Source organism: Mycetomoellerius zeteki, unplaced genomic scaffold (genome assembly GCF_001594055.1).
Source record: "Mycetomoellerius zeteki isolate Tzet28-1 unplaced genomic scaffold, Tzet1.0 scaffold47, whole genome shotgun sequence".
Taxonomy (NCBI): Eukaryota; Metazoa; Arthropoda; class Insecta; order Hymenoptera; family Formicidae; genus Mycetomoellerius; species Mycetomoellerius zeteki.
In genome coordinates, this window is record NW_017257468.1 from 312436 (window position 1) to 324535 (window position 12100).

The window sequence follows — 12100 nt, forward strand, 5'->3', positions numbered from 1 at the left end:
CATATGGCATTTTAAAAGGCCAAATGTTAACGCTTTAAAACCGCAAAAGGGCGGGAAGATATACAAAATTTAAATTGTTATTTCGGTTGTATGAAATCTAAAGCTCAGAACTTTTTTGTACACCTAATAAAATTAAAAAATTAAGAAAATTTCACAAAAAAATCTGATATTAACGAATGAAACCATCAAATATCAGAGAAAAAGTTTTAAATAAGATATTTAGTAAAGAAAATAAATCAAACATTTTCAGTCAAATAAACCTAAACAAATCAGCAGGATTAGACAATATAAATAACGATAAAAGTTAGTACTATTCTAAAACTTACAAACCGCTCTATATTAATACTGTTCTTTAAAAAATTAGAATTCATTATTGTTCCTTTGAGAATGATAATATAATATGCTACTAGACATAGATATTAATAACCCAATAGCTAACTCCGTTTTGGAATCAAAATTATATATAAATTTTATAAAATGTACTATAAAGCTAAATATATGTATTATCACAGCAACTATAGATTTAAGTTCCATTTTTAAAGCCTCCGTATTTAAAAACAATGAACATATAAATAAACATATAACAATGAAAAGATAAATTCGAATTTCATTACTCGTTGTTTCCAGTGTTGCATATATTCTTAGGATAGTCACATGCATAGAGTCAATTTCCCGTTTCATACTGTTCATAGTTCTTTTCGAAATATTGTATGTCTGAAAATGATATATTATTTCTATTATACATGAGTATTATATACATGTGTATATATATATATATATGTATGTATGCGAGTGCGTATGTGTATACAGGCGTTATGCGATAAATTTATGTATCTATCCACAGATTCCTTTTATCTGTATTTCTTTTTACTGTGTATATTCACTCATCCACATAAAACAAAACAAAAATAAACACAATTATAGACGTTAGTAAATATATATATATATAAACGGGCAATATATATATATATATATCTTTTTCTCATGAGGCATCAATAATTCTATATGAATGTTATACATATGTAATAAAATTTACCTTTTGTTTGGTACCTTCATTTACTAGTATTTCCGGTTTTTCTTTATTAAACATAACGTCTTCCTTTAAATCATTTGACATAATTTTCTGTATCTAAAACCAATTATTTCGACGAATTATTATCGATAATGATAATTCAATTTTACTTTATAAGATTGTAATATAATTCTAATATAATACAATTTGTTGGCATAATGAAATTAAAATACTATATATGTGTATGATGTATACATGCATATAGCATTTGAAGGAAATAAATAATTTTAATAGGATATTTTTTGAATAATATATTTTTATTTATTATTATAAATATATTTTTTGAATTTCTAAAATATACCTTTTCAAGTCGTTTTTCTCGACTGGATAACTTAAATTGCATGGTTGATATTATTAATTCTTCCTTCAGATATATTACGAACTTATTTAGAATCTGAAACGAGTTATTTCGGTATTTATTATCATTTAATATTTAAATCATATTTACAGTTATGTATCAATAGGGAAACTTTTGTTGAAAGTAAGAAATGTAAAAGAACAAGCAGAATAAAAGAATAAATACTATATATGTCAGCAAGATCTAATAACATGATGAAATTAATACAGACACACTTGAAAAGATAAATTAATTGGATTAAACTGCTCAATATTCTATTCGCATTCTTTTCACATGCTGATATTTTTTTATTAGACAAGATATATTAATTATATGCGTTATAAATTATTTTCTCAGAAACTGTTAAAAATTAAAAATGAAACTTTTGGACTAGATGGCTCTGTTAATAAGATCGAAGTAAATAGAATATATGATTTACCGTGTTCTCTTGATTTTCAATATTTCCATGATTAAGAATAACAGTTAATGCCGCAAACACATTGACTTCTCTATAGAAAAAAATAACAAATGTATATTTATAACAAACGTATAACAAATGTATAACAAACCAAGTAGTACAGCAGCCTGTAAAACGCTTATACATTTTTTTAGCGCTTCCTTAACGTCTTGGCGCTGTGCTACTTGGAAATATGTTACGTATATTTTTAATATATATTTATCATATATATACATATATTAACATAAATGTTTTATAAATTTATGATATAAATTTTGAAAAGAGATATCATACGCGGGTTTTATTTTTTCGAAATTCTCCAATATATATTCCAATACTTCAATGTTCCTTGCATGCTTTGCGATAATACGAAGGAAAATATTAACACGAACATTGATTTCTAGTGTTATATTATCCGATATACTATTTAAATATGTTTGAATAATAGTAGAATTTTCAGAGCAGGTCAAGTATTCTAAAATTTTTTTATTATGTTCCCTTTTAGATATATCCAGCATTTTCATCCAAATAGAATCGTTTGCTTTTATCAAACCATTACAGAATGTCCAGTCTTCCCACCATGGCAAAATTCTACAACATATAAAAAAAGATAATAAATAACTCATCTTGTGTATCAGACTTATTAAGTGCGAAGTACAACATATAAAAACAATTTAAGACTTTAAAGGTTATTAGAACTATTCCTTATATATGTATACTTATGCTTTTCAGGATTGGCAAGATGCCATTCTAGTTTAGATTTGGCATTATTTCTGCAATCAGAATCACCGAGCACACATGCCCATTTTGCAATTTCTTGTCTTAAACATTTAGTAAGATCATTCTCGTTAGGAATTTCTTTGTACCCTATTTTCTTAAAAACTGTAGGCAAAATTCTACGCATCTTTTCCTAAAAATTAAGTGTTAAATGAACTAATTATATGAACTTTATTATTTGTATCATTATTATTTCTGAAGAAAATAATGAGTAAAATATATATAGGCTGCGATTGAAGAGCGCGCTATCAGCATTATTTGTGTCATATTATCCTTCTTTCACATCTAATAGACGATGAAGATAGAATGACACAAATAGCGCTAATAGTGTCTCCCCGAACACAGTATTGTTGTTGCACATATGATATGTATTTTAAAAGTTTTAATTCTTACAATTATAGTAAAGATATTATTAAAAAATTCAAATGTAATAAAATATTATAAAAATTTATACATAAAAATATAAACATTTATTAAGTTACTATTACAAATCTTATTCGAGTAACATGATTTTTTGCAAAACTTCTTTAATCTTGTCTCTTGCAAAATTATTGTGTGAATTTTTAGATTATAATATTATAAACTATAATTATTATACACATATCTATTTTAGATAATTACACGTTAAATAGCAGATAATTTGTTGATATGCAAAATTATTTAAAAATAAAAAATTATATTATATTAATTTTTATATAGTAATTTAAATTATGCGACAATCGTAGCAATAGAAACAACTGATATTATAATGTTTATAAAACAGTGTAACACATTTCATTGACGAATATAATATTTACTATATACCTCAAGTCCAATTTCCGAAAATGGAATAAAAATTGACAGATATTCAAAAGCTTTGATCATAGGGTACCATGCTACATAATCTGTCTCTCGCGATAGGTAATTGCTAAGATCCCAAAATGTAGACAAATTTATTGATTTTTCTTCTATTGCAAGATAAAATGCATCATCAAGAATTTGAGCACGATTGAGAACATGTATGTTTTTATAATTGTTAGAATTTAAATAATAGGCGATTCTTTGCCACATAGTTAATTCGTAATTAACACGATAATAGCCTGTTATATAACAAATAAAAATGTTATCGACCATTAGATTGTTTGCGTTAGTTTCATAAAACAAAAAAAAATAAATACATATGTTTTTTTTTAATATTGCAAACAGTATACATCTTTAAAAAAAGATTTTAGAAGCAATTTGCAAGGATATTAATTTATATGTATAATTGCACATTAAATTGCTCGCGACAGGGTTTGCTATTGTTAAATACAAAAAGTGTCAAATCACACGGAGTCCTAATTTCTGTACACCACATATACACAAACATATAATATATAATAAATAAAACACATTTTACGTGTCAGAGATCAATCTTACAGAATATTATAATATTATGTTTTTATGTAATATGTAAATACTCCAAATTTGCATTAATAAAAGACAAACAATATAATAATAGTAATATTAAAATTAATAATAATATATTAGTAATAAAAATACAAAAATTATATTATATTATATTATAGAAGCAAATACTAATATAGTAATAAAAATACTAAAATTATATTATATTATATTATAGAAGCAAATACTAATTCACAAAGTTAATAGTTAAAACTTACCAGTTTGTTGCAAGTTAAATATGATCCAATCAAATTGTGTAACATTTAAAATAATTATTTGCTGATCATTTGGTGTTAGCCAACGGCGGGGCACAGTGTCATTAAAATTGAGCTCTGTTTGTGTAGTGTAAGTTATAGGTATCCACCATGTGTTTTTTTCCTGTGATATTATTATATTACCACTTCGGCTCTCTCGAATCACATTTAGCACAGGATATTGACTCGTCGTTGTCCATTTATTCATTATGCTTTTTAAGTCAGACATTACTGGCTCAAACGTGTCCTTGTAATTCGATTTAAATAGAGCCATTTGCATAGAGATCCATAAATCATAGGCAGAGCTTTCAGAGCTAAGTTGACTAAATTTTTTAAATTTAAACAATAAGAATCTTATTTTTAGACCGTACCATGTGAGAGACACAATTAATAATAGAAATTCATATATATATATATATAATTCACTTTGAATTATTTAAAAGCATTAAAGATTTAGCTTCGACCGGTATAGGCTGTTGAATTTCTATTTTAAAATTTAATTGATATCAAATATTATAATAAATTACAATTATGTTTTATATAATTTATATATAATTTAGCTGTTTTTTATGCAATTTATAATATAATTTATGTAAATATCTACAAAATTATTTATATAACTTTTATATTTTAAGTAGACGCGCGATACTTTTTACAAAATGACTAAAGTTCGATATAAAATCTAAAAGTTGGAGTCAAATAGCAGTAAGTCAATTAAATAATAAGCCGCTTGTAAATATACTAAATGTACCGCAGAATAAAATAATGTCATATAAGATGAATTATATTATAATTATATTTAAAGTTACTACTCACTCCATGTTTAAATATTTATTAATCCCGTTCCAAAATACCGCATCAGTAAGCATATGTCGAAACATGCGAAATATAACAGGTGCTACAAAGATTTATAACAAAAAATGTTATAAAGTATATTTAAAATAAATTTATTATAGCGTAAATTTGTCAAATTTAATTAATTTCGTCATTTAAAATTAAAGTTCATTATAAGTTTTTATACTTTTTTCATTTTCATACAAAGTTAATTATATGTTGCAAGATAAAGAGATTATAGACAATTTTTTTTCTTTAAAGCCGCATGAGCTTTTCTCTCACGCTATTTATATTTAGAAGAAAGATGAAAAGAAAATGTGTGTGCGCGCGCGCGCGCGCGTGTGTGTGTGTGTGTGTGAATTTATGGAATTATTTATTCAACTTTACCTTTGATATAAGAAACGGAGATAACAAGCAAATCAATATCAGCAATGTAAGTGATTTCTTGTTGAAGAGGTTTCATAAGGGAGTGAGTATCCAAGTTAAGAGAATCATGTTGAATCTGAACTACAAACAAATCTGATATCCGAGAATCTGGAAAAATCTGGACATAATGATTCTTAATTTGATGAAATGAATATTTAATCAGAAAAGATGCTCGGCGTAACAACTGATAAACAACATGCGTCTTAAAGACATTTTTATATCACAATTAGATTCGTTAAAGACGCCTGAAAGTTATCTTTTAAAGGCGCATTTATTTAGCTATTTACATTATTAACTACAATATCTACATATAATAGCAAAATAACACAGATATTATTCTTATTACTGTTGTTATAAATAATTTTACTTTTTATAGCACCATTAATTTTATAACATTATTTTAATTTAAATGTGCTATTTTCTGGCTTTTCTTATATTACAGATTTTAAAAAAATTAGGAAATATTGAATGGTCTATATTTCTTCTATTCTTAATGGCTAAAAAATTTGCAAATTTCTGTGATTTTATACATCGAATCAAGAAATTTTCTTTTTTAAATAATCCTCTAATTCCCTTTAATTGCAATTAAATTAACTCTCTAATGCCAAAGATATGTGTAAATAAGAAAACAACCTCATTAATGGCATTTGCTACAAGCAATCCTGCAATACCATCGGTTATCCATAAATAAGACCACCAAGATAGATTGACCAAATTACTGAACCAGTGATGTACTGCTTCACGTGCCACTAATCGCATAATCTCTATTTTACGTGAAGGAGGATCTACTGCTTCATTATATAAAATTCTCGTTTCTCTAAAAATCGTTAATAAATAATATAATTATGTTAAGTTTCCATCAAAGAATGGTAAGTTAATTTTAAAAGTAATTAGTTATCGTTAATACTCGTTATCGAGTCAAAATAGTAACTAATTACTATTACTAGTTACTGATTCTCAAAAGTAACATCGTTACCGTTACCGTTACTTAAAGTAACAGTTATTGTTTCGTTACTTTTTTAATGCTGAAATAAGAGATCGATCTAAAAAATTTTGCAATATTTTTTCTTTAAATATTAATAAAACAATCGTTAATACGTTGAATGAATACATAAAAATGTTATAAATATCCTTAATAGCCTGCGGAGACAGATTTTAAACAGAACCTGTTACCAATTTTTGATTGCAGAAAACTGTATACAGAATTTGTATTATCTGACATTGTCAGTAAATTGCTGTCAGAAATATAACAAAGCCTGCTAGACATGCTATGACAGCAGATTGAGAGCAGATTGAGAGCAGAACCTGATTCGAGCAGACTCTGCTCGGTTTCTGTCACCAATCTGCTGGCATAGTCTATCAACAGGCTCTGTCGACAAATCCATAGCCAAATGTGGAGACAGATGGCTACGGTTTTGTAGTCAAAATCTGATGGAGTTTGCTGCCAATTTGGCCCCAAATTACTAACATTTTGCTATCAGGGTATGTTGTATATATAAAAAGTAACGATAAACGTAACTATATATAAAATTCGTTATCATTATCAAAAAGATGTAACAACGTTGTTGTTATAGATATGGAAAAAATGATACCTTTACCAGTTATTAAAAAAGTAATTTATAACGGTAACAATGTTACAAGTAACGCGTTACTTTTTCATTCGTCAGCTTCCATTATATTAAGTATGAGAAACAATGTAAATATAAAAATATTTTTGAATGAATTTTGAATGTTAATGTTGTATGTTTGTACTTTTTCCCATTAAATCAATTTTGGATGAGATAAAAATATTAACACATTAATATCTTCTCTTTCTTTCTATCTTAATAATGTATGTATGCATCTTACCTATAAAAAATAAGTCCCCATTGCGATACGCCATCTCGCAAATACCAATTCCATATATTTTCAGATTCTGGAAAAACAACGTGATCTATTTTTGAGATCGTTTTATTCCACATGATTCCTAAATACGATGTAACAATTTCAAACATATTCTCCGCAAATTTTGTATATTGTGAGGGATATGTACTGCCCCATATAGTTTGATGTTTGGAGGTATTTACGTTAATACGATAAGATGGAAAATTGATTAGCGCAACTGCCACATGATATGTCGACATTAAAGGAGTAATGTGAAAATGTGTCCAAACCATATTATTATTCACATACTCTAAATTTTCAATCGGCATATTCGACAAAGCCGTATGATTTTCGTGATGCAGTATGGAAATTTTAAAAGTGGCTTTAAATGCTGGTTCATCCCAACATGGAAATAATTGTCGGCCCCTAATAGGTTGAAAATTCAGTGCGTTTGACCATCTGCAATATAATTTTAATGAAAGATAATGAAAAGTCTTCAATAACATGGGCGTGCGAGATTTGGTCCACTGAGATGTAGGAATGGTTTTCGACATAATTTCTTGCGCTGAATTCAAATCTGGCCACAGAAATTGTCTAGCACGTCAGGATTTTGAGATAATCTATAATCTAAAAATGCCAAAGTAGCCGTTTCTGATATCTTCAAATTACAATAACTTTAAACCTGAAGATATAACACATATATGCATTTCTGTAGATTATTTTCATGACGAATCTGAATTTATTGGCCAAATCGACGGATATCTTCTTGTTTTAAAGTTATTGTAATTTGAATATGTCAAAAAACCGTCATTTTTGCACTTTTAGATTATAGAATATCTCAAAATCTTGGCGTGCTAAACAATTTCTGTGGCCAGATTCTGATGCAGTTTAAAAATTTACGTCAGAAACCACTCCTACAAATCAGTGGACTTTCCAAAGTCTTATTTTCGCAGGCCTGTGTAATTAATTAAAAAATATTAGGAGCTGGAAAATGTACAATATATATGTATATAATAATGCGTTTTTAATCTCTTAATGTTTACTCACATTACATCTCGTCTTTTATTTGTATATGCAATTTTGAAAACATCTTTCTTGGGAAGAACCGATGTACCATAGAATTTTGTATTCAGAATATAGAACCCAGGCGAGAGATCTTCAGTGAGATAAAATGTTAATATATGCGTTGCAGGATTATAAAACATATGTTGTAATAATTCATAGACATTTCCATTATTCTCGTTAATCAATGTGGGCGTGTCATATATAAACAAAAAATATCCTTGTAAATATATATATCGCGTTTTTTTAAGAATATGGATCCTAGTACTGGTTTCGCCTTCTAATGTATGAGCAGTATAGTTCTTTTCGGTGTTCGCGATCAGCAACTGCGGTTTCAACTTGATGTTATAATTCGTGGGTACTATATATGTTGGTAAACGGTCAATTTGTTCAACTGCTGAACGGAATTTGTTTTTCTCATTTCTCATGAAATAAATTTCTTTATGCATGAAATCATAAAGTATTATAACAAGAGTTATTGAACATAACATTTTTATAGATAAATCCATGACTGTTTTTATTTTAAATCTTTTCTGCAAAGTAATGACTTTTTGTTATAAAAATGACAAATATAAACAGAATTCATGTCTTTTGATAAGAGAATGTATCAAAACTGTACAGGAATTTTTATCATAGGTTTTAATGTGTACTTCATTTATACAGGGAAAAATTTATAATAGCTTTTTATTATACTTTTTACTATATTATTCTTTGAAATACAATTGTGTTAATCATGTCTAAGGACATGTGTTAATTAATTTAATTTATAAAAATTCAAATGAAAATAACGGAATAAAAGTACATACATTTTTAAATAATTTTGTAGAAAATTGTTTTTAGATGAAATTGTTTTTGCACATGTGCACGCTAAGATAACTATTATTAGTTTTAATGGTCATTTCTTTTTTAAATTAAAATTGTTAATATTTTAATGGATTATTTTTTGTTTTGCATATCAAAATAAACCTAATTAAAAATTAATTTAATTAATTTCTTAATACTTCAAACTTAGAAATTTAGAATTAGGCAGCGATTTATATAAAGAGATGATATGGTTCTCTCAAGCAAGGTCAATTATCACTGATGATAATTCGATATATGTTTATGTACAAGTTATCCTTTATTATTCTTTATAATCAGATTTCAGTTAAATGAAGGAACAACTAACGAATAATTGTGCGTACGACATGGAATTTCATATTTATTTTATGCCTGCTTTGATACTATAAGTAATAAAAAGATTTTAATGTAGATTATAATTTTAAAATAATAAAATATATGCTATTATTGCTGAAACAATTTTTATATCAGTTGAGTATAATACGTAAAGAATAAAAATATAGTTATAAACAATATATATACATTCAAAACAATATATAGGAAGAATAAAAATATAAAGTTTATATTTTAAAAAAGCATCAACAATTTCGATACTTGATAAAAACGGTTTGATCGAAAATAAAATCGTTCGTGTCCTGCATATATCTTTGAAAGTCGCAAAAGTAGATATTTTATTTTTAAAGACTTACCATATAAACTAAAGTTTTATGCCAATAAAAATGTAATCTTCCTCAATAATTAATAATAGTTACGATTATTAATATATAGATCGTTAATGCCAAAAACTTGTATGCCACATTACGATCTTAACTTCTCGAGAGACCATGAAATACTAATAGGTACAGTGTTGTTATGTGAACTTCTAAGGACATATGATCAATAAAAGCAATCGAAAATTAAATATACTCAAATATACCTGTGTTCAAATATTACAGTTTTTAATATTTTCTGTTTCTTATTGGATTTTTATTTCACATTTGCCTTGGAATCGATCATTTTATATTTTGCAGATATTAAAGTGCTTAAAAATCAGAAAGTAATTAAACTATTGAAGAGAGGAAGTTTTCCTTTATCTTTCTCTCTGAAAAAATCCTGCAAGTTTTAAGAAAGAAAATAAAAGTAAGTTTTATAAAGATTTTAATGACACTTCGATTTAATTAACCTTTCGTGCTTTAAATTATATGATTGGCTTTAAGAATCTTACTGTTTTACATCACATGCCAACTCGACTGGCAATAAAATTATACTAAAGTGTAATATTATATCGTTCTTAATACATATAAATAAGTATAAGGCACATTATATGATCCATAATACATTATGAATCTGCATATAAATTGATATTACAGCGCGCAAAGTAATAAACTGTCAACATTGCGTAATAATATATGGAGCAAAGAATTGGAAAAAAATGTTGTATATTCTTATCATTTGTATCGAGGTAATATCACTTCATTGGACAGAAAAGCTTGATAAAGAGCGTTCAAATATTGAAGGACAATTTGTATATATCTTTTTATAATTCTACATGTCGGTTTTTTTAATATATATATCTTAATAATGTCTCCATTTCTTTATAATGTTATCTAGATAAACTATTATTGAGTTAAATAGTACTTAATAAAAATTTAATCTTCTCTCAAAAACAAATTGCAGCATTCCAATTATTTCTGTTTACATTTTATCGCTACATATGTATGCAAAAGACAGTCTCGCGTCATGTTGAACTATTTTCCTGGTGGCACGACAACAATGCGATAATAACATGAATAAGAGAACAGAAAGTTAACAAATTTATTAGATGTCTTCTTATTTTACTGTATTGGATTGCAATTAATTTAATCAATATTTATTATTATTAATATATTATATTAAAATCAGTTATATTTTTTATCTACAATTTTTTTTTATCAATTTTGATCTACAATTCCTTTACCTACAATTCATAAATACATATATATATATACATATATGTATAAACAAAAAATATTGCGAAAATGCGAATGAAAAAGATGCAATTGTTATTTTCTTGTTTTGTTTCCTCTTCTTAGCTTAGAAAGTGTTTATTACATTTATATGAGAAACATTAAGCTTATCATATTCCCAACATCCAATACACAACATGTGCAAGTACACACACACGCACACATCAATATGTGTATTATCAATGTGAAAAATGAGATGAATAATGAATTTAATAAACCGAATTTGCTACGTCTTCCTTTCTTCGAATATTGGGTTCACTTACATATCTGAATCTATCATATATATTCTTATTTTAAAATAATTTATTATTAGTAATTTATTATTAGTATAATTTATGATTAGTATAATTAAATTCCGTATATATAATATAATGCAGCTATAATATTCCAAAGATTGTCTAAAAGAAAAACAAGTTAATCACGCCCGCTTTCTCAACTTGCGAAATGTAATAGACGTGGCGATTTTCCTCTCATAGTCTCTGATGTGGACATAAATTAATATAATTAAATTCCGTATATATAATATAATGCAGCTATAATATTCCAAAGATTGTCTAAAAGAAAAACAAGTTAATCACGCCCGCTTTCTCAACTTGCGAAATGTAATAGACGTGGCGATTTTCCTCTCATAGTCTCTGATGTGGACATTTCGTAATGCTCGATTTTGAAATATTCAGTACTCAGCTCTGAAGATTTCCCCTCTTTTAATTATGAATTGCTGAGGTTAAAGACCACGATAATGTTTCGCAAACAATTGCTCAACTCGTC

General features: G+C 26.6%; 1 protein-coding gene across 1 annotated transcript in view; it reads right to left on the reverse strand.

The window, feature by feature from the left end:
* LOC108727042 (aminopeptidase N) overlaps positions 1–8935 on the reverse strand; it is an 11458-nt gene extending 2523 nt beyond the window's left edge. Inside the window, exons 1-13 of the mRNA XM_018454941.1 lie at positions 8493–8935; positions 7431–7904; positions 6216–6399; positions 5544–5700; positions 5139–5220; positions 4287–4675; positions 3448–3722; positions 2586–2776; positions 2161–2457; positions 1849–1918; positions 1374–1466; positions 1037–1129; positions 655–714 (exon numbers count right to left, since the gene is read on the reverse strand). Of these exons, the coding sequence (XP_018310443.1) occupies positions 655–714; positions 1037–1129; positions 1374–1466; positions 1849–1918; positions 2161–2457; positions 2586–2776; positions 3448–3722; positions 4287–4675; positions 5139–5220; positions 5544–5700; positions 6216–6399; positions 7431–7904; positions 8493–8935 (2808 nt within the window). The remainder of the gene's footprint in view (positions 1–654; positions 715–1036; positions 1130–1373; positions 1467–1848; positions 1919–2160; positions 2458–2585; positions 2777–3447; positions 3723–4286; positions 4676–5138; positions 5221–5543; positions 5701–6215; positions 6400–7430; positions 7905–8492) is intronic.
* Positions 8936–12100: the final 3165 nt, after the last annotated feature.